The 24,045-nt window shown below is 37.2% G+C and overlaps 1 protein-coding gene across 1 annotated transcript in view; it reads left to right on the plus strand.

Moving 5' to 3' along the window:
- Positions 1 to 24,045, plus strand: part of myo1g (myosin IG) — a 57,653-nt gene that overhangs the window by 13,023 nt on the left and 20,585 nt on the right. The window contains exons 8-19 of the mRNA XM_067426121.1: positions 300 to 506; positions 916 to 1,061; positions 1,872 to 1,986; positions 2,074 to 2,244; positions 2,520 to 2,590; positions 8,666 to 8,740; positions 9,667 to 9,799; positions 12,365 to 12,531; positions 13,932 to 14,139; positions 19,525 to 19,748; positions 19,839 to 19,983; positions 22,834 to 22,938. Coding sequence (XP_067282222.1) covers positions 300 to 506; positions 916 to 1,061; positions 1,872 to 1,986; positions 2,074 to 2,244; positions 2,520 to 2,590; positions 8,666 to 8,740; positions 9,667 to 9,799; positions 12,365 to 12,531; positions 13,932 to 14,139; positions 19,525 to 19,748; positions 19,839 to 19,983; positions 22,834 to 22,938 — 1,767 coding nt within the window. The remainder of the gene's footprint in view (positions 1 to 299; positions 507 to 915; positions 1,062 to 1,871; positions 1,987 to 2,073; positions 2,245 to 2,519; positions 2,591 to 8,665; positions 8,741 to 9,666; positions 9,800 to 12,364; positions 12,532 to 13,931; positions 14,140 to 19,524; positions 19,749 to 19,838; positions 19,984 to 22,833; positions 22,939 to 24,045) is intronic.

The following is a 24,045-nucleotide window of genomic DNA, read 5'->3' on the forward strand; positions in this document are numbered from 1 at the left end:
CTATTTGCACTTAGTGTAAATAGCCACAGTGAATTAACCTTTTATTGTGGCCAGCATAAGGTACTACTTTGCAACACCTGTGAGGTGGATGGATTATCTTGGCAAAGGAGAAGTGCTCACTAACACAGATTTAGACGGATTTTAGAAATAGGCCTTTTGTATACATAGAAAAATTCTTATCTTTGAGTTCAGCTCATGAAAAATAGGGGCAAAAACAAAAGTGTTGCGTTTATAATTTTGTTCACTGTACATCCAAAGAGAACCACTGGTTTAAAGGCCTTGCAATGTTATTGTTTCAGGGTAACCTTCGGTTTACTAGTGATGGTGAACATGTCGTACTTGTCGGAGAAGACACAGTAAAGCAGATTTCGGAGTTGACGTCCACAGAGCCTGAAAATACCATAAAAACACTTCTGTACCGCACAGTGGCTACCGGTGGTGGCGAGGTCATTGAAAAGGGACACAACGAGCAGGAAGCTAATAACGGAAGAGACGCTTTTGCTAAGGTATTGTACCCTTTCTTGCAAAAAAGGTTCCCTTGTTTGTGGCTCATCCATCATCTAATTATTTTAAATGATAAAAAATCATTTAAATCAATTTTTCCTTTCCTTCATCCTTTGAAATATATCAGTTATAACCTTCAGAACTCAAAAGTCCCTCCCCATTTGAAAGATCATATTACAGTCGAAACAGCTAATTTCAAACTTTGATATCAAAGGGATAAAAAAGGGATACATGTATATTCACACATGAACTCCCACTTTACATCAGTTATAGCTTTTCACTGTCAGGGTCACAGGGAGGGTGGAAAATGTAAACTCAGGAGAAAATAAAATGATACGTGTTGGTATGATCTTTATGTCTATTATGTGTTCATATAAGATGTTGTCATTCTGACATGGTTTTCATTTTTAGGCTTTATATGAGAGATTATTTGCATGGATAGTGGGTCGTATCAATGCTGTGATTGAAGTGAAGGACTACAATCCTGCCCTGCATGGCAAAAACACTGTTATAGGTGTGCTGGACATTTATGGCTTTGAGATCTTTGACAACAACAGGTCAGTATCATTTATACATTGTGTAGTTATTAACTGTATAAAGCCTACTGCATCGTGTTTGATACACACATTTCTAAGGCCTCTAAATTATCAGCATCATCAAAATATCCTGAAAAATCTGCCTCTGTCATCTGATGATTGCTTATACTTTTTAAGAGAGTAAAAAGCATTTTATTAATCTAAAAAAACTTTCAAATGTGGTCTTTTTGCTGTGAAATTTAATAACATAAGATTATGTTTTACATTGTTAATAAAATATTTTTATATGAACACTTACTGGAATGAAGCAACTCAGGTTTACTTGATTATATAGTACAATTGTTTAGACAAATAATGTTGAAATATGGCTTTTGAGGAATGTTTATTTGCACATGTATTGCATTGCATAATTTGTTTTGCCCCACAATTAAAATTACAGAGCTTTGATCATAAAACTAAGAATTTAAATCTAATCCTACTAAAACAATTATATTTATATGCATTTTAAGTTAATAATCTGCCATGCTGTTATAAACATCTCTTTTATTTACATTACAAGCCATCAAAATGTTATCTTTCTTTTTGGCCATGTAAATATCAGGAACTTTGCCGATATTTATGTTTTTTTTATTTTTATTTTATTTACTACTTAAGTATGTCATCCTATATATGAGCCAGAAAAAAAGCTGGTTCAATGAATTATTCCATTTGAACTATTATTTAATATGTAAAGCTTTACAGGTTTAATGTTGCTTTGCATGAAAATTCTTCAAATTTTACCTTTTCGAGAGGTTTTAGTGGTTGATTTCTTTCTTATCTCTTTCATGGCAGCTTTGAGCAGTTTTGCATCAACTACTGCAACGAGAAGCTACAGCAGCTCTTCATTGAGCTTATTCTAAGACAGGAGCAGGACGAGTATCAGAGAGAGGGTATCACATGGCAACATGTGAGCATAATGCACAACAATATACATATTGAATCTAAAATATCATTCATGCACAGTTTCTTTAAATTGGTCTTTTCTTTCTCTCAGATTGAATACTTTAACAATCAGATCATAGTGGACTTAGTGGAGCAGCCTCATAAGGGGATCATCTCGGTCCTGGATGAAGCCTGTCTCACTGCAGGGAAAGTCACAGATACCGTCTGCCTGGACAGCATGAACAAAAAGCTGGGCCAGCATCCTCACTACACGTCCCGGAAAGTAAGCACTCAGGACAGTCATCCGTTCCTTCTTGCCTCAGCAATCCTCGATCACATCACATAAGCATACAGTTTTAGGTCTGTCATGAATTATGGAACAAAACTGCAGCCTCATCTAACCAGGCTTAGTAACCTGACTTGAACTGCACTGCTGCAGTTTGTCAGCAGGGGCAGAAGGGGGCAGTACGCTTTCACAATACATGCACATAGAAACAAACGCACATGGAGTTTGATACCTGTTGATGCCATGCAACTCAGACGAGTCTTTTCTCTCAGCTCTGTCCAGCAGACAAGACCATGGAGTTCAATCGAGATTTCCGTATCCGACACTACGCGGGAGATGTTACGTAAGTGTTTTAAAGTGCTTCATATGACAAGTGCAGATGATGTGAACATGCTGATGGGGACGGTTTGAAATACTACTAGTATTTCACTTCAGTAGCTGTGACAACTTTCTCAAGCAATCTTTCTGAAACGTTGTGTATTGTGAAGAACACATAAAAGCTACAGTAAATAAGCTGACACATAAGAAGATATCAACCACCATTATCTTCTATTCAGTCCTTAACACATTTACTTACATAATGAAACAAACAGAATATTCAGATGTTAAAAAGGACAGAGCTAACATCTGGATTTGATTGGAAATTAAATGAAGTGGGATATGATTTTGTTAGGTAATATTACAGGTCCACAAGGCAAACATAAAAAAGAAAGCAAAACAATTACCATAATTAAATAGAGATCGCTATTAAATCATTTTTACTAGGCCTTGCTGTTATCAGTGAAATATGAAACTCATAATTTTTTACAGCAGAATGCTATCACAGAAAACGTTCATCTGTGGAAATTTCTTGGGCCTCATTTATAAAACGCCATATGATCGGATTTGATTTTTAAATTCCATTCAAACTCTTTTTTATAAAAAAAAATTTATAAAGGCGGAAATTGATGTGGAAATGTACCATCTGAAGAGGTGTAAAACATTTTGGTGCTTATATACCAGTATTCAGATTCACTCAACTTTGTTTGTGCAAATGTAAAGATAAATAGGCAATCACAATATGCATTAATATAATTAAATGCACAAATGAGCAACATTTTAACTTCTTTGTGATAATTACATGACTGAAACAAATTCATCTCCTAAAAATAATGATTGTAATATATGGCAAAACACACGCACACACACATTGTACAGAAACTGGCCCATGCTTACCACACATTTTTCCAAGAGTACGCCTGAATTTCCTTGTACGATGATGAGTGTCGTCCTTCTTCTGAACCATAAAAGTATTTTTGTGAGCATTTGGCTGGTGGAGTTGCTGTGCTTGTACACATTGCACTTGGATATCAAGATGAATTATGTATAAAGAGGGATGCATTCTGTAATATTTTGTGTGTGTGTATGCGGATGTTTTATCAATTGTTCACTGGAACGTTTCGTATGTTCACACATTTAGGATAATTACACATCTTAATAAATGAAGCCCCAGTTTCTTATCTGGCCACCCAACAGAGATAACTAAACATTAGCTGTTAATTTAAAAAAAGCATCTTTTCACCCCCATAAAAAGAATGATACGTCTCAAATCTGAAATGCTCTGCATGGACACTATACTTAAATAACTATTTAGGACTTAAAAACCCCATTGTAAATTTGGTCAAAAGATCTAGGACCATCCTGAGCTGAGATACCGGTAATAAGGTTTCAGTTAACATACGTAAACTTGGTGACACAAGCTTGTATGGTCAAATATTAAAAGTAAATTTAAAATAGAAACGTGGTTGTTTTGCAATAACAATACATAGCATTGGCGATCATTAAAAAAAAAAAAAAAAGTTGTCATCTTGTAATTATGTAAAATTCAACATGATATGGCCTGGGACATAAGACCTTAAACATAACAGAATAGATAACTGGTCCAGGACACATAATTTTTTTTTTTTTTTTTTAAATGAACAGATTTATGTTGACTTTATAGGTGTGGGTCTGAAGGTGAAGTTTCTCTAAAGGTTGGAAGATGCAATTTTATAAATATACGAAATTGCTGCTTGTGCAGATGTCTGTAGTTTGCTGTACCTCAGCAAAGGCTGTGTCCTCATTTAGAAAATAGCAAGACCTTTTCTCATTGAGGAAAGGGGAGCAGAGAGAAACTACTGGAGGGCTTAGCTCTGAAAATAGATGACACATTTTTCACTTCGGTTTCCTTTTCGGTCCTTAATGAGCATGTGCTCAAGTGTGACTGCGGATGTAACTGATTAAAGCTAAATTGTCTTAAAGTGAATCTTTATAATGCATCTCTACATTCTACGTTCATGTTGAAACTGTTCTCCGAGCAGTTTCTTGTGAATCTGGGGGAGTGAAAGCAGGTAGGAGAAGCCAAGGAGCGAAATGCAAATTTCTTTGGCGACTAGTCTGAGAAATGGGATGAACTGTGTTGGCAGCCATGTGTCACATGCTTGATAATTGGGTCAAAAGTGCAGAGGACTCGATCCTTAGTACTGAATGGCACTATTATGACAGTCCTGCAGTTAAACCACCGGGCACGCTCACATTTCTGTGACAATCACTTTGGATCTGTCTGAGAATGCATTGGCAACACAGATCTCCTAGATGGATGCCTCTCTCTCTCTCTCTCTCTCTCTCTCTCTCTCTCTCTCTCTCTCTCTCTCTCTCTCTCTCTCTCTCTCTCTCTCTCTCTCGCACGCACGCACACACGCACGCACGCACGCACGCAGACACCAGCACTAGGAAGTTCCCTTAGGATGAAGACTGTCAGAACTGGGATGTCAACCCCTCAGTCACACTTACAAAATAAAATCTGTGAGATCCCTTAGGCTCAGCTGTGTCAGTAATGGAGGGAGGTCTTGCTAAATATACACCCTGACCAACCCTTATCAGACCTCCTCAAACCATGACCTATTTCCTTCAGCGTCTGTCTCTCTTCCCCCTCACTGTCTGTCTGTATTTTTCTTTTCTTTTCACTTCAACTATATCTCTCCTTTTATATAGTCTCCTTTTTGGCTATGTTCAGAATGTTTCTGCAGTACAGTGTTAAAAAATACTAACATGATAACTGGGCGCCACTCACATGCAATATGTTGATGTCATGTGACAACAGTGTACCATATAGTATTTTTGAGACTTTTGTTGTTGCGTAATGCAAACTATTTTAAATACTATTTAAAAGTCATAATGAAACAGAAGAAGGGACAAATCTGAGTGGCACATCTTAGTGTAACAGATTATTGAAAAATTAAAAATATTGGGCAGGTTCTGTGCATCGATTGATTGGATTTTGAGTGCCGGGATTTAAGAGGACCGGGATTTTAATGCTACCTTCACACGCTATCAGAATTATATACAAGTTTCCTAGTTAAAAATTGGACATAAATGTTCTCTCAAATCGTATTTGCAGAGATATTTATGGGTATTCAGGGATCATTTTAATAACAAAGTTCCCAAGATAGGCGAGCCACAAACTTTAAATATGCTCCACCTTTTGCTGCCAAAACAGCCCCAACCCGTGTACTCCACTAGACCCCTGAAGGTGTACAGTAGTATCTGGCACTAAGATATTAGCAGTAGATCCTTTTTGTCCTGTAAGTTCCGAGGTGGGGACTCCATCCATGGATCAGATTTTTTTTGTTGTTCAGCACATCCCACAGATGTTCAATTGGATTGAGATCTGAGGAATTTGGAGACCAAGTCAACACATCAAACTGCTGCTTTCGGCAGTGGACAGGGGTTAGCATGGGCACTCTGACTAGTCTGCGGCTATGTAGCCCCAAACGCAATAAACTGCGATGCACTATGTATTCTCACACCTTTCTATCAGAACCAGCATTAACGCCAGCAATTGGCGCAACAGTAGCTTATTTGCTCAGACAACACAAGCCAGTTCACTCCCCACGTTCATCAATGAGCCTTGGCCATCCATGACCCTGTCGCTGGTTCACCACTGTTCCTTTCTTAAACCACTTTTGATAGATACTGACCACTGCAGACCAGGCACACCCCATAAGAGCTGCAGTTTTGGTGGTCTGGCCATCACAATTTGGCCCTTGTCAAGCTCGCTCAAATCCCTACGCTTGCCCATTTTTCCTTCTTCCAACACATCAACTTTGAGGACAAACTTTGATTATATGGTTGTCAATGAATGGGACGTTAAATAATATTTTCCCAATTAACTAACAGGCAAAAATAAACCTGGTGTCCCCCATGGCTCCTTTTCTTTCTGATAACAAAGCTTTTTGATTGCAACAAGCTCGTAATCACGTCTTCAGAAGTGTGAAGTAGGACATTTCCGATAACAGGTGAAGGTAAATTATTGGATAAATGAAGTCCTGCCTCCAGTTTCACCTGAAGGTCCATTTATAACATTAATTAAACATTACGAGTTCAATTTTTTTTATATATGCACATGGATGAATCATTCACATGAACTATGTATTTAAAAAATAGTTTGTTTTCATTCCATGCCAACATTACTCTTAAGTTAGAGTTGAATCATTAGCATGTAGTGAGCTAGTATTCCATGTACATTCTTCCTCTTTCTCACCTATCATCCGTTCCACAAACTCATCTCACATTTATCATATGACACTTTATAATAAGCAGCACCATACCTTGCCTGCGCTGAAAAAGAAGCAGATGCATTTTTAAGCCAGTATTATTAGCTGCATCAAAATAACTTCCTTTCTCAGTATTTGACTTGGTTTGTATAAGCACATATTGGCTTCAGGCTTGCTACCCTCACTCTTGCCCTGTTTTCTGGAATTCGCACAGGCTACTGCAGAAGGGCCATAGAGCAGCATCTGTCCTCCCAGAACCGCTTTACCCCAATGATATTGCTATTCCACAGCCATGTGGCCATGCACATGTTTGACTGTGAGTGTGAATACATGTGAGGGTGTTTGGAAATGTGTAAGCAAATAATTTGCGCTTGCATGTATTATGCTGTGTTGTTTCTTAAGTGAATTAACACGTGTCTATGTACGTGGGTCGACTGTTGGTGTAGCCCATCTGCGCTTGCTAATCCGGTCCACAGAGCTGTATGGACTCAGGACCTGGCTGGCACACGCAATACTTCCTCTCAGGCATTTCACACCTTACGTAACAAATAAAGCACACTAAATAGCTAATTATTTTGTTTGTTGTTTCTGTTTTCTTGGCACATTCATACATATTTAGGATTTTTGAAATGGCCTTGGTATTCATGGTCCAAGTTTCTTGGAGGACTATTTACAATTTTATTTAGCGAGGATTTCTAAGTAACAGTAAAGACATTTATAATGTTATTCGATGTAAATCATGATTTCTATTTCAATTAAATGGTGATTGTTTTAACGTTATATTTATCAAAGAATCTTGAAAAAAATGTGACTGTTTCCACAAAAAAAAAGCTGTTTTCTACATTGATAATAATATTTTTTCTTCAGGAGCAAATCAGCATATTAGAATTATTTCTGAAAGATCATGTGACACTGAAGAGTGGAGTAATGACTGCTGAAAATCTGCATTGCCATCACAGGAATAAATTACATTTTAATATATATTCGGTAGCACTTTATTTTACAGTCCTCTTCCACATGTACATACTTATTATAGAAATTACAATAACTGAGTAATAACTAGGTACTAACCCTATACCTATCCTAACCCAACCCATGTAGTTACGTTATTGCCAGTATTTTTTTGTAACTACACTGTAAGTACACATACTGTAAAATATAGTGTAACCATATTTATTTTAAATTATAATATTTTTTTACACTATTACTTTAAAGAAATGCAGCCTTAATACGCATAAGCAATTTCTTTTAAAAACTTTTCAAAAATCTTAATGACACCAAACTTTTGAAGGGTAGGGTAGCAAGGAATGCAGGTTATCATTCAGGATAATAGTGTATACCTAGTATATTGATCATATAGGTTAGTGCATTGCCATTTGTCCTCCATATTTAATTGACCAAATAAATATCTGAATTGCTTTCTGTATTAAATCCCGGTTGCAGTTTGTCACGCATTTTAGGTGCGATTGAGAACGCTGCAGTATTTTTGCATCTGGCGTTAAAGTGTAATGCCATGTTGGTACCATGTCATGTACTGCTCAACCTTTCCCTCCACATCTTTTCCTGCCCATGTCTACTCCTGTCTATATTTGCAAAAAAGCCAAAACAGAATGTCTGCAATTATCTTTTAAGCCTTCTGAAACATTTTGTTCACATCTTGCTGTTAAGATAATGGTCCAAGTGTAGATTTATCTGCATTCTGTGTGAGTCATCTGTACCTGTGTGAATTGAGTCATGTATGAAGGACTGTTCATTGAGTGCTTCAACCGCTGAGTCAATCAATTAACTTGCTTTCCCGTTCTAGGTCAAGCCTTGTACTGATTTCTCTTCCACTTTCCTCTCAGGTACTCAGTTGAGGGTTTTCTTGATAAGAACAAGGACCCGCTTTTCCAAGATTTCAAGCGACTGATGTACAACAGGTTTGGGGACTTTTTTTCAATTAAATAATCAATGTCCCTAAAAAGAACATTATATTCCCATTTATGCCTCTTTAATGACTTTTTGCTAGTTTCAGCTCAACGCAGTTATCATTTTCACCTCCAGCGCTATGTTGTTTAAATTGCATATGCACTCACGGCCATCTGTTCGCCCATGGGCGTGCTGGTCTGAAAACGCATTGTTGGCACATTGCTATTTTGAGGAAACTAAAAATGACTGTGCCATTTACCAACAAAAACCTCATCTAAAGGATGTTGCAGTATTTCTTGTGTTATTTAAAGGGTGCATTAGTAATATACACCTATAGGCAGATGCACAACATGCATACACTCTGCTTATATTACATACACAGCAGCACAGAAACATTTGTAAATTTAAAAAAATAAAAGGATTCCTCTCTGGAGAAGCGTTCCGTCTTTCCAGTCACAAATTCCACCATGCAAATAGCAAATCCGCCATGGTGCAAGCGCAACTGGCTTTTAAAGGGAATGGGAGATGAGACTGATTGGTTTATTGAATGTTACGCCCAAAACACGCCCATGACTCATTAAGAGACTAGGTACAACCTTTTTGAACCATGTGTCTGGTGTCCCGACCCTTTTTTTTCTGTCATTAAACTAGCAAAAGTGGATGCGGACATGCCCTAAGTGTACCTGCACAATGCACATGCATTTGCTCAGATCATTAAAATAGGGCCCTATGATTCATAATGATGAGATCAAATGTAATGTTTTGGTGAACTATTTCTTTAAAATGATGTATTAAGACTTTGTTTGTTCAAGCATTTATTTTTAATATTCTTCTTTATATTTGTTTTGTTATAATTGTTTTTTACTAGCATGTTTTTGCTGCTTTTCCCCCTTTATGACAGTATTTATCACCCTCTTTTCTAAACCTTTTCTTGTAGCTTTGACCCCGTCCTCAAAGAAATGTGGCCTGATGGTAAAATGAGTATTACAGAGGTGACCAAACGCCCTCTAACTGCAGCTACACTCTTCAAAAACTCTATTATTGCTCTAGTGGACAAACTGGCCTGTAAGGTAAGAAATTATTATTGTAAATGTCATACAGTGACCCTGAAAAAAAACATTTAGGCACTTTAGCCACACTTAAAAATGTATAAACGCCACTGCATTAAATCAAATGTCAAACCAGGTGGCATCTGCACACAAGGGGAGCAAACTGGAGCTTTTCTCCAAGCTAATTTCACTTTCAGAGCCATTATTACACTGACTTTTAAGCAACTAATCTCAGAGTATTTTAATGGATGTATGAAGTTCCTTGTCCTTGAAATCCTTGAAAGTTTGTGAATCTGAAGAAAGAAAAAAAAAGGCAAGACCCTGGAAAGGTTTTGAAAATAAAAACACATACAGGTCCATACAAATAAAAATAGATACAGGTCCTTGAAAGTGCTTGAATTTATTTTGTGCAAGAAAAAATATCATTGTTATTACCTCCGGTCCACCGATGTGTTATTTCGCCAACACTTATGCATACTAGCTTGCTTGATTTACGTTAGTTATGCACATTTACGCATTACGTTGTTTCCTGCGTGAGGTACTTTGTGTTGTACGTTGCCATGACGTTCACACGCACACAAAACTGCTACGATGGTACCTCGATGTTTCACAGACACACCGTCAAACATTTTTTGTTGTTGTTGTTCTTTTCAATAAAATCAATGCAAAATTTAATATTAGATCATTGTCGAATACAGTATAGGATGTACCGAATATTCTTCAGTTTTATGCCAAACGGAAATGCTACAAATATCAGATATCTCTATTATGGCCAAAAAAATGCTTTTTTTGCATAATTCTGTTTGGCACATGAAAAATGTAAGATTGTATCTTACAGGGTAACACAATGTAACCTTGCGTTTACTTGAAATGTGTCCCCACATTAAGTTATTGAATTTGAGGGTATGGGATCTGGAATCTCCCTGAAGGGTTTTTGAAGTTTTTGAAGGAAATTTGAAGTTAACCAAAGTGTGGGAACCCTGAGAAAGGTGTTTCTTTTAAATAAATAACTCTTTGTATTATAATTATCAATCAATTTATAAGTAAAAAGCCTTTTTGAGGTCACTATATTTAGATTTTCAATCTTCTTTTTTATGCTGACTTGGGATAGCTTAGCTCATTGTGATTGTAGTTTTAAAATCTAATCACACGTGGTAGATTTTGTCTGCAAGAGCATATGTTTCTGTAGAAATAAGCATGAATTTAATCTAGGCTTAATCTATACAACTTCCGTTTAATACTCTTTGCTGTGAAAAGATGAAATAGGGGTCTCTCAGAATAGCTCAGGTAATCTCTTATGTAGACATGTTGAAAAATGCAATCTCTCTAATGGAGACTGTCTGTATTTGATAAAAGAGTTAACAGCAGATGAACACCTGTTAAATCCTGCTTTAGTTTGGATGGCTCTCCTCTCCTCTCCTCTCCTCTCCTCTCCTCTCCTCTCCTCTCCTCTCCTCTCCTCTCCTCTCCTCTCCTCTCCTCTCCTCTCCTCTCCTCTCCTCTCCTCTCCTCTCCTCTCCTCTCCTCTCCTCTCCTCTCCTCTCCTCTGCACGTGTGTGCGTACACGTGTGCTTCCGTGGTAAAGCGGGACTGCATTCTGGGCAGCTTCTGTTTTTTTAGGTCACATTAAAGGACTGGCTGCCCTTCCTCTGGTCCTGTGGGGACACCTGTACCTCATCTGACCGTTCACCCCATCCATCCGGTCTTCACATGCTCTCTGCACTGTAAAAAAAAAAAAAACTAGCAAAAAACATTACCTCAAAGAGCTTTTTCTGCCTGATGTGAACCATACAATTACTTTTGTGTTCAATGTAGTCATTTAACAAGATAATGTATATGTCTTCCCATGAAAGACATTTTAGCATACCTACTAAAATAATCTCTCTGAATCACTCGAAAAGCCACTTCACAACAGAACAGATGATTCGATTCAATTCAGCAAGAGAAAACAGCCTGACATAGATTGGATGGATAAATAAATGCACAGAGAGAAAGATGGATGGATGGCTAGATGGAAGGGCAGGCAGGCAGGCAGATAAAGACAGATAGATAGATTGATAGATAGATAGATAGATAGATAGATAGATAGATAGATAGATAGATAGATAGATAGATAGATAGATAGATAGATAGATAGATAGATAGATAGGCAGGCTGTTATGTTGAAGTCCATTGGGTAGAGAGAGAGAATGATGTTGCTCTCAGTTCACATGAAAAACTCACAGTTCTAGGAATTGACGTAATTACTGTAACACTGTGCAGTCTTGATGAAGTGAGCTTTATGCTTCCAGGAAAGGTGAGGGAGAAAAGATCCCCTTGATTTTTTTTGTCTCTTCACACTGCAAATTGAGGTGCTTTACATAATGATACGTTCTATTATTGCTGCAGTTGGCTTTCTGTTATTATTAGTACAACTTCAAACCATAATCATAAGCTTTCCAATTGCCTTCATTAAATCTATGTTATTGGCCACTGAGCTAACTTACTAGTCAGCGGTGGTTCAATTGCATACATTAAAGGCTTTTGTTAAATGGTTTAATTTTGCAATTTCTGCTAAAGAAATTAAATACAAAATTTGTCTTACAGGAGCCCTACTATGTGCGCTGTATAAAGCCAAATGAGGTGAAGTCCCCATTGTTGTTCGATGACGGACGCTGCCAGCACCAAGTGGCGTACCTGGGACTGCTGGAGAATGTCCGTGTGCGCCGAGCTGGATTTGCCTACAGACAGCCTTATGCACGCTTTCTGCAGAGGTGAGAAATCGCATGTACTACTTTTCTATGAACTTAAATTCAATACTGCTGAAAAAATCAAACGCAAGGTCTCCAATTTTACACGACAATATTCAATAGTAGGATAAGATATTTCTGGTAATTCTGCTGTAATGACAAAGCTGCTTGCTTTCAAACTTTTATTTTACAGAGTGGTAATAGAATTAAATGAAATATAATAAATATAATAATTTCAGAAGTTTCAAGAACTGAACTAGGAGATTTTTAAAAGTATTTTTCAAAAAAAGATTTCACAGCAATTTATACCAGGGTAATTATAGTTAACTAAAACTAAAACCAATTTTTTTTTTTAAATGACATGCAGACAATATATATATATATATCGTGGTCACAAATTAAGAATTTATTAATTCGTACACTTGTTTCATTTCAGTCGTGGCTGAGAATTGAAAATTCGTTCTGAAGGCTCCCTAAAGCTTAGTTATTGTACACACTGTAAAGACAGTAATGATGCCGTCGATTTTAACACATCTATCAGAGGTTGAGTCCGATGACGAAACATTGAAAAACTAGTTATTCAACCTGAACCTTCATCACAAGGACGGCTTGAGCAGGACATTTCTCAGTGATACACTACTCATTTTGAGGTACATTATGAGATGTTGCAACTGTAATTCCTCATTGACAAGTGTATGTCTATGTCCGGTGCACATGTGGGAACTGTATCAGTGAAGGCACATATGTTAGCCTAGCACTATTGTGAACATCTGATGTAACAAGCGTTTGTAAAACAAATTTGGCTCCACCCTTTATCTTTACTCAAAACAAGAACGACAAACAATCTGCATTAAAAAGAATTTAGGGAGTAGTGGCACTTTTGACTTTACAACTTTGCGGAATGTTCACAAACATCTATATTATACACTGCATGAAAGGAAATATATATTTAAAAAAAAAAAATAGGGGCAGTTTAACTTAAACAAGGGAATACATTTGTATAGCCTGGCCACTATTTAGTAAAAAGAGGTAACACATTACTATATTGTATACGCTATTTACTTTAAACGAGCGAACAAATTAGTAAAACGTGCTGTTGTATTAGTAAGTCATGCAAATTATTTAATTCGTGGCTGGGATGTACATATTATTTTTTTCAGGGTTCCATAAATACTAAACATTCACTGAAATTAAATAAAAATTATATTAAATTATATTAAAAATGTAGTGGTCTAGTTGGTGAACTAAATTAAACTAGTAGTTCTATAAAGATGACTAAACAGTGGTGCCATATAGCATGTGCTATTTCAGCGTAAAATAAAATCGTATTCATTTTGGACCTGCAGTCAAAAATGCTTAAAGTATAAGTAAATTACTTCAGTAATTCTTTCTTAGTAAATTATGACCGCCATATTTATGCTTAGGTACAAGATGACCTGTGAATACACATGGCCCAATCACCTGATGAGCACTGATCAGGAGGCTGTGGAGGCCATTGTGAACCAACATGGCTTTGAGGATGATGTAGCGTACGGCCACACCAAGCTATTCGTGAGAACGCCTCGCACCCTCTTCACGCTGGAGCAAGAGAGAGCTGCACTCATCCCCATTTTAGTGCTGTTCTTACAGAAGGTGACAGACACTCTCTTTTTCACGTTTCTTTCTCTATCTGTCAGTTTCCTAAGGCACTTTAGGTCTCTGTCTATCAGCATTGTTTATTGTTGCTCCTGAGATTTTACCTCTTCTGCTTCCTGTCTTTCTCTTCCTTCTCCTCTTTCTTTTCTTTATCTTGCTCTCTGTAGCTGTCTCAATCATTTCTGAATTACTTTTTAATGCATGTTTAGAGGTGACAAGAAAGCAGAGTGGGATAATAACACCTAGACAGCAGATCCCTCTGTAACTTCACTTCAGTCTGTCTTTACAACCTGTTTTAAACATAAATCTATATTTGCATTCTCGTCTACATGTTTTATTAACATGGTTTATAGAAATCCATTCTCATTTTTTCCGAGCATTTATAAATAAAAATATATCTGCATGTATGTAAAGCAATGTTTATCTAAACATTTTTATTATATGTATGCGATATTCATATCGTTTTAAATTTGATTTGGATGATTAGGCTGGGCTCATACATGAGGATATGGATGTAAATATAGGTCTGCTCATTATTTCTAGGTTCCCACGCATTCATCCAGTGTGTAGGCTGTATGTGACTCTGATAACAGTAATTATGATTATGTTTGTGATTGGTGGATTATTCTTGTTGCATTCAATTATTTATCTGCAGTGCGAGTCGCCCTGATTTCACTTCTGTCCCACTTAATGCTGCCTGACTTAAACTAGAGGACAACTTAGTTCAAACTCAGCAGGGAAACTCAGTCCTTCATAGCAGATGAGACGGCCCTGCAGCTGCCATGTTTCTGTCCACCTGACCCTCTGTCACTCACTCGCTCGCACACGTACTATATCATCTGATCTTGCTTATTGAAGTTTAAAGCAATTACCTGAAGGAAGAGATTAATGAATAAACAGATATTTTTCTTGCTTACTCTACCATGCACCATATCTTTTATAGTTGGTCAGTTTATTTTGGTTTATAGTTTCTGTCACACTGAAATAGCCAATTTGGATTATTTTCCTCTTTTTCTTCCAAACGATAAACTGTACAACAGATGCAAATTCAAAAGGTGCATAATTATTCATATATATATATATATATATATATATATATATATATATATATATATATATATATATATATATATATATATATATATATATATATATATATATATGAATAATTATGCACCTTTTGAATTTGCATCTGTTGTATATATATATATATATATATATATATATATATATATATATATATATATATATATATATATATCAAGCCAAAATTTATTCAGACACCTTTAACATTTTCTCACATTATCACAGTTTATTCACTATAGTTTAGAAAATGATAATAAATATGACAAGAACTCTCAGAGTTAAACTGTGTCAGAACAAATTCATCTTGATAATGTCAGATAACTTGGATAGAAAGGTATGTAATGGATTACAATCAACCAATCAGCGGTGAGCTGTTAAAGGAACATGCAGACTCATTGGGACTTTAGCTTATTCACTGTATCCAAGTAAGATAAGTTATTCCATACCATTCTCATCTCTGTGCGTGCCATGTGTTATAGTTACATCATGTACCAAGACCAGCGGAAAGGAAAAGTTGTGATTATCTAGACCGATATGGCTAGGGACTATACTCTCATTCCCGCGTAATAATCAAGGAACTTTACATTATTTACATTACATTATTGATTTATATTACGCAGCGCCTGAAAATAGGCTAACTTCCATCAACATAACCAACGTGACAACCTGCTTGCACAGAGAGCGTGCTGGGGACTATTTTCAGGTGCTGCATAATATTGCACTGCTGCACCCAATGTACTGCAGCAAAGTTTCTTGATTATTACGTAGGAATGGGAGTGTAGTCCTAAGCCATATCAAATTAGTACACAATGTAACTATTCTATGTATTGTCACGTTGGTACATGAGAATGGTATGTATGGACTTATCTAACTTTGGGGGATACAGTGAATAAGCTTAAGTTCCAAAAAGTTGGCGTGTTCCTTTAAATTTAAGTACACAATTAGATAATACCAATTTAGGTCAACTTATTACAGACCAGTGCTTAATTTTGCTCAGCCTGTAAAAGGTTGCATTAGCAATAAAAGAAAAAAACACTTAGGTAAAACATGCCAAAGTTCAAAGAATAATTTTGGTCCCAAATTCCTTTTTGGGGGTGTAATGTCACAGTTTACTTTATTTTACTATCCTCACTTACATGGATGAACTATAGTGTCCTGCACCCACAAGTAAACAAAATATATCTGATGTCTGAATTATTTTTAGTTTGACTGTGTGTGTGTGTGTGTGTGTGTGTGTGTGTGTGTGTGTGTGTGTGTGTGTGTGTGTGTGTGTGTGTGTGTGTGTGTGTGTGTGTGTGTGTGTGTGTGTGTGTGTGTGTGTCAGTGTTAATTTCGTTGACGAAGACTATGACGAAAAATATTCGTCAACTAACCTTTTTCACGGACGAAAACTAAATAAAAACTAAATAAAAAGTCAGATATGATGACGAAGAACGTGACGAAATATAACTGACACTTTAGTCAACGAATAAAAATGAGACGAAAATATATGGGAGGGACGAATGGAGAAGAGATCCAATCATAAGTACTCTTTTTGTGGGCCGTGTTGGGTAGAAATCCAATCAGAGCGAATCTTTGAGGGTAGGTTGATCTATGCAGAAGCAGCAGAGCCATTTAAAAAAGCCGCGGCAAATGCACGCGCAAGTTCCAAGTTCGCAACAGCTAAACAAATGCAGCGGCAGTTACACAGACAAGACAGAACAGAAATGTCAGGGGCAGGACGAAAAACAAGATTTGACATCTGGTCACATTTCACATATGATTCGCTGGGAAAAACACCACCAACTTGAAGAGACATTTACAGACGACTCATCCAGAAATACATGCCAAAGCACGCTGGCCAAGTATATTTTATCAGATAAACCACCATGTTCCGGTTGGCTGCTAAACTTGGAATAAAATAGAAGCTAAAGAAAACCACGTCTGACCTGTATTAATTAGACCAGCGGTTCCCAACCGGGGTGCCGTGTAAAACGCACTTGCACCGCGGTTCATCTCACATCTGATGATGACGCATCTTTGATATGGGTTGTAACTTGAAAATAATGCTTTATGTATGTTTCTGTCGATGGATACACGTGCTGGCTCCTCAGTGATAGGCTACACTACAACAGCGATAATAAAAGAAAAACTGGCAAAACGGTTTCTCTTTGTAAACTGTTCAATACATGAGTGCTGCCGTTTGTCCAGTCATTTCGCCGTCCTCACCCGGGTAGTAGTTACATTCGCCAGAAGACGCGAATGAGAGCGCGCACGCGCTGTGTGAAGATCTGTCATCCGAGAGCGCGCACGCGTCCCACAGCGCGCAAATATTCAGTTATCTTTCAAGTCTTGCGCTTGAACGGACAAACTCATACAAAAAGTATGTCAACATGTCCATCTTGTTAAGTATCCAAGCAGACATAGTCGGAATATGCCTTAAGAGGACTTTATACAGTCGAGAAAGACGACGCATTCCCCTGTCTTAAAGGGGCAGCAACCTTTAATGTCAAAGAAAATATGAGGACTCACTGCTCTTGATTGAATAGCTTGTGTAAGTTTAATAAGGATTAATCTTTCATTTAAACAGTTAAATATGTAGTTATTTTACATTGGATTATTTATTCTATTTCTCTACCTAAAACTAACATTAGACCTACCTGAAAAACAGGAAATGCATTGTTCATTTTATCAGTATCTTTGCTCAATAGAATTTATTTGTGCTACTGCTTGTATTTGTTATTTGTTCTTATTTTCTTTATTTTTAATAGTCCTTTATTCTGTGAACATAGCAAATACCGAACCGTACTGAAACCGTGAACCTAAAACGTTATACAAACCGACCCGTGAGACTAAGACTAAAACTCTTATGATATTTAGTCGACTAAAACTAGACTAAGACTAAAAGATTTCAGATGACTAAAATGGGACTAAAACTAAATGGTGTGTTATTCAAAAGACTAAGACTAAGACTAAATCTGAATTTGCTGTCAAAATTAACACTGGTGTGTGTGTGTGTGTGTGTGTGTGTGTGTGTGTGTGTGTGTGTGTGTGTGTGTGTGTGTGTGTGTGTGTGTGTGTGTGTGTGTGTGTGTGTGTGTGTGTGTGCGGCCTGGTAATCCCTACGTTATGGGGACAAAATGTCCCCACAAAGATGGCAATATCCGAAATCCTTGTCGTTGTGGGGACATTTTTAGGTCCCCATGAGGAAAACATCTTATAAATCACACAGAAGGAGATTTTTTGAGAAAGTAAAAATGCAGAATGTTTCCTGTGATGGGTAGGTTTAGGGGCAGGGGCAGTGTAAGGGGATAGGATGTACAGTTTGTACAGTATGAAATCCATTACGCCTATGGAATGTCCCCATAAAACATGAAAACACGACATGTGCGTGCGTGCGTGTGTGTGTGTATTATTATTTTTTTAAATAAATTATTACTTGCATTCAGCATGGCATAGGATACATTAAATTGGTCAAAAGTGACATTAAAGTATTTATTTATAATTTTAAATATTTGATATCATATATGTTTCCACCACAAAATAAAAAAGGTAATTGTGACTTTTCATGTCACAATTCTGTCTTTTTTTCCTCAGATTTGCGTGATATAAAGTCACAGTGGCAAGATAATGTCAGAATTGCGAGACAAAATTCAGAATATAAATATCTTGCAATTCTGACTATATCACTGTAGTAAAGTTAATAGATAATGAAGGGAATACACGGTCAACTTGCTGGGAAATTATTTTTATAACTCTGTATAGAAAACAAAATGTGCGCTGTCCACGCATTCAACTCGGGTTCAGATTTTCAGTCCAACAACAATAGGTACGCTCGCAAGGGCTTTCTCACGACGGTCGCACGAGTCCCCAGCTGCTCTCTCTCCTCGCTTCCTGTTTCCGACCGGCTTTTATCCGGTCTCCCCACCCCAATTACTGCAACGAGACACAGGTGAATGTAATTCTGCACTTTAACCCACTTACATACCGCTCGTCACCTGCCTCTTCTCTCCCATTGCCGACCTCGCTGAAACACGCAATTCTGACTTTATAACTCACAATTCTGAAAGAAACAAAAGTCAGAATTTTGAGATAAAAAGTCTCAATTATCTTAAAAAAATAATTATTCCGTGGTGGAAACAAGCTTCCATATTGTGATGTCAGAGATTGTGGAAAGACTGTGCCCAAGAGGCCTTTAGGTTTTGGTTTTGGAACAGAGCATGTTTCACCCGTGTTATAGTCACATCACAGTTTACAATGTTTGGTGTCTTTAGAGGGTTTTCCTCACATTCAACCTGTATTTGTGTCTTTCTGCAGGTGTGGAGAGGTGCATTAGCACGTATGCGCTGTAGGAAAATTAGGGCGATCTATACCATAATGGCATATTATAAATGCTATAAGGTGAAGGCTCACTTCTGGGAAGTAGAAAGACGCTTCGCCAATGTTCGAAACATGGCCGACTATGGGAAGAGTGTGGAGTGGCCGACACCACCTGCGGCTCTGGTGCAGTTCCACAGAATCACACAACACCTCTACCGCCGGTATTACCACGAATTTCATCTTCAGGATGCTTTTTGTCTTTTTCTTTGTTGTTTGGCTTTCCTCTCATGCTTTTACTGCCTCTGTCTTAGTTGGTGGGCAAGGCAGCTGATCAAAAACATCCCTCCATCTGACATGGCGGAGGTGAGGGCTAAAGTAGCTGCTCTCTCAGCCCTGAGCGGGGAGAGAGTGGACTGGGGCTTCAGCCGTGCCTGGGAGAGAGACTACTTGGCCAATGTGAGTTTTTCATTTGCTTACTCATTTAGAACCTTCACTTTGCATTGTATGCAGGATTTTTACATTGATTAAGCTTATTAAACTTTTCAGTGTGATTAAGCCTTAAACCCAGTGGTATATCACTTAACTCCAGGAATCTTTGACAATCTTAAAGGAATAGTGGAACAGAAAATATGCTTAAAACCATGTTCATGCCACTCTTTTCTATATAACAAAAGTGAGCTCAAAGCTCAAAAAAACCTCCACACAGTTTTCATAAAGCTGTCACAACTGTGCTACTTTCTAAATCTTCTAAAGACATATGATATATCTCTATGAGAAACAGACTGATGTTATTATTCACAAAAATCTAATTTGTATTTTATGTATATTCAAACATGAAGAAAATCTGTTTGACCGAAACTTGTTAATTCATGTTATTTGTCAATAAATTTTTTCTCAAATACAGTGACTTTTTATATTCACATAAACTGTTCTCTTTGAAAAAGCTAAATTTGTGTAGCTAATTTGAATATTGTCACTATTGTTGCATTTTATAGAGCCCCACACGACATGCACAAAAAACCTTATTGTGGCCAGAAAATAAGAATTTGTTCCCATTCATGGCCATTTCATTCATTTGTTTCCATTATTTTAGTTCAGTAGAGGCCATGATGTACCAACTAGTTTTAATGAAGTTAATTCAGTTTACCTAGCTTTAATTTAGTTAAATCATGACCAAGATTTGGCAATCATGGCAACGAGAGAACAAATTATTACCATGTGACCACAGTTTACCTAAAACAAGAGAACTAATTAATACTTCCTGGAAACAAATACTTCTTGTGTGGCCACTTGTTTTGTTGTCCTGTGATTTTCATTAAAAGCCTGCATGAGCATCATGCCATAGGGGACATTTCATAAAACAATAACCCCATCCCCACATTATTTTGTTCAAACCAATCGTTTTTTGAAACGTTTGACACAATGCGACACCAAAAACAGCTGAGGCCAACAGATCTCATCTACTGCTTGTTAGCAGGATAATTAAACATTACCCTATAGTGACCCTGTGTGTTTGTCTCTAGCCTTATTCTTTTAAATTACTGACCATCACACAGATAAATCTGTTAGACATGTTAAATTTAGCTGTAGTTTATGGGTGAGAGACGTCTCCTGCTATAACTGAGGAGGTAGCAAACATCCACGAGACCATCCTCATGACCTGATTTCATTGCTGAATAAGACTGCTCAGATTCTAGACATGGCATATTGTTGCTGATAATGCTCGTTTGGTGCTAGTCTAACTGGGGTCTAAACTTGGGTGCGTTTCTCACACAACTATGTAACTCACTGAATTACCAACAAAGTACAAGGCATCGTGGAAACTGACTAACTAGTCACGACTGTTTCCCAAAATGTAGTAACCTATAGGACTGTCGTAAATGACGTCACATGTAAGCATTGGATTAATAACTTCTGATATTTCACTGATTAGAGATCTCAATTAATTTCATATTATTATAGTTATTATTCATTTTTATTATTACAGTTTTAATCACTTAAAATATGCTGTATTTATTTAGCATGCAGTTTACTACAATTTGATGTATACATGCAGTTCATTCAGTCAGCTGCAAACAGCTAACATTAGCTCATGTTGCATTTCAAGTCTTCTGAAGTCATTCATTGTCTATTCAATGTAAGGAACAGAGTTGATCTTAATGTTTTAATCGCTGAAATGATGATCCTCCTGCTCCGTGGACGCACTCATTCATTTTTCATTCAAATGATACACCTGACTCTTGAGCATGACTCAATCAGTCACAAGACACACGAGAGCCAAAGACGTTTTACAATTAATGCTGACGTAATGACGCAATTGGTCACAAGACATACGAGAGCCACTGAAATTTCACCATGAAATCTGACGTAACGTTTCTTCAGAAACTGTTGATAGCAATCTGCCATGGTGCAAAAGCGCAACTGGCTTTTTAAGGAATTGGGAGATAAGACTCAAGAAATTGGTTTATTGCATGTTACGCCAAAAACACACCCATTGCTTATTTAGAGATTAGGGACAACTTTTTTAGGCCATGCACGGCAGAAAACAAATTCTGTCGCTAAACTAGCAAAATTGAATTCGGACAGGTTCTAAGTGCACTTGCGCCATGCACTTTAGATCATTTTAAAGACCACTTAGATCTGTAATATAGGGCCCCTTATTGTAAAGTGTTACCCTTTTTTTACCAAATCCATTAATGTTTTTTTTTCTTTGCTCATGGACAAGCCAAAAAAAAATCTCTCTTAAAAAAAAAAAAAGTCAAGAGCCCTGCTAATTCTCACTCCAGAGGTGTAAAAAGTAGAGAGTAAGTCTTTGAGATGTATGCCGTATACAATATTTCAAGGAATGTATTCTTTTCTTTATAAGAATTCTGTCAAATTTTTCTACAGAATTTTTCTTCAGCAGCATGAGATTCATTGTGATTTCTGTATTTCATAACACATCTTTTTAAAGCTCACAAGATGCATGCTGAATGCTCGCTCCTGTCGTCACAGTGTATATCGGCTATGACAGATGAGCTTTCAAAGACCTTTGAAGTTTTCAGATCATCTAAATGAGTCAAAAGCTTATTCATGAAGCACAGTTGAGAATCTGTTGTTGCAGATAAGGTGTCATATCTGTTTGACGCATTAGTCGAGTGGGCTGGTGATGATGATGACAGTGTTTTTAAATCCGACATTGACTGATTTGAATTGTCATCAAGGAAACCATGGAAGCATGCGTGTGCAGGTTGTTTGTGTTGCTTGTGTGACTAAACTTCTCAGAATTTTGTTTCATAATTCCAGTAATGTGTCTCTCCACTGCAGGCAAAGGACTCTCCTTTGACAAGCACCAACTTTGTGCGCATCACTAAAGAGCTGAAGAACAAAGACCAGTACGCCCAGGTCCTCTTTTCAAGCTGTGTCAGGATGGTAGGCTTTTTAAAATTCACTGTTATCAAATGACAAAACGTGCATTTGTGTTGCCAGAACATTTGCATAGAATATTGCGTAAAAGTTATAATTTGGTCTTAATAATGTAAAATAACAACTGTGCAAAAGAGGTTTAAAAAAGCAGTATTAACTAATAGAAAAATAACAATAGTGTGAACCGAGTGGGACCCACTTTATATTAGGGTGGCCTTATACTATGTACTAAACATTTATATGTTTAATAATTTGATACAATGCACTTATTGTGTACATACATGTTTTTACATTGTACTTACATTTAAAAATTACTGGCATGAAATTACATCTGTAATTAATTTCTGTAGTTACATTTATAATTACACTGTTGACACTTCCCTTACACCTAACCCTACCCTTAAAGGGTTCATATAATGCCATTTTTATACAAGTTAATGTGATTAAATTAAAATTAAAACTTTGTAATATACTTTAATTAACAATTCTCATTAGTATTGTAAGAAAACACTCATTTTACCTGCTCAAAAACAGCTCTGTTTTCACCAAGCCATTTCAGTGCATACTGCATTAAATGATAAATGACCCCTCTGTTCTTTGGGCCGGCACGTGGAGCTGTTGCCCTTGACAACAGTAGAGGCGAAAGAATGGCGACAAGAGTCTCTGAGGACAGATCTGTGCAACTGTATCAAAGAGTCAGAGCCGGGACAAGATGACAGCTCCAACGAAATTCGACATTTAAAGGGGTCGTTGCATGCAATTTCACTTTTTTAACTTTAGTTAGTATGTAATGTTAGCCTGACAAACCAGACCCACATCAAGATGTTTGGTCTGGAAACTCACCATTGACAGGGCTCAATCCGAGGGGCGGGATAAACGGTTGTCTTTCAAACTCCCTCTGCACACGATAGGATAGAACTACAAACAACCACAGTAACGAAGGTGAAATGGAGCTCGTTGACAGATTAAACATTCGCCGTATCCGGACACTCAGAACACATCTTCCCTTATTAAGAATGACATCAGTGCCGTTCTTTTCTCAGAGAAAAGCTTAACTCCAAGTCTTCCAGAATCGCGGTGAAAGCTGATTCGAAAGACTGGCGCCGTTCTGTT

This window comes from Pseudorasbora parva, chromosome 19, assembly GCF_024679245.1.
Source record: "Pseudorasbora parva isolate DD20220531a chromosome 19, ASM2467924v1, whole genome shotgun sequence".
In the NCBI taxonomy this organism is placed as follows: domain Eukaryota; kingdom Metazoa; phylum Chordata; class Actinopteri; order Cypriniformes; family Gobionidae; genus Pseudorasbora; species Pseudorasbora parva.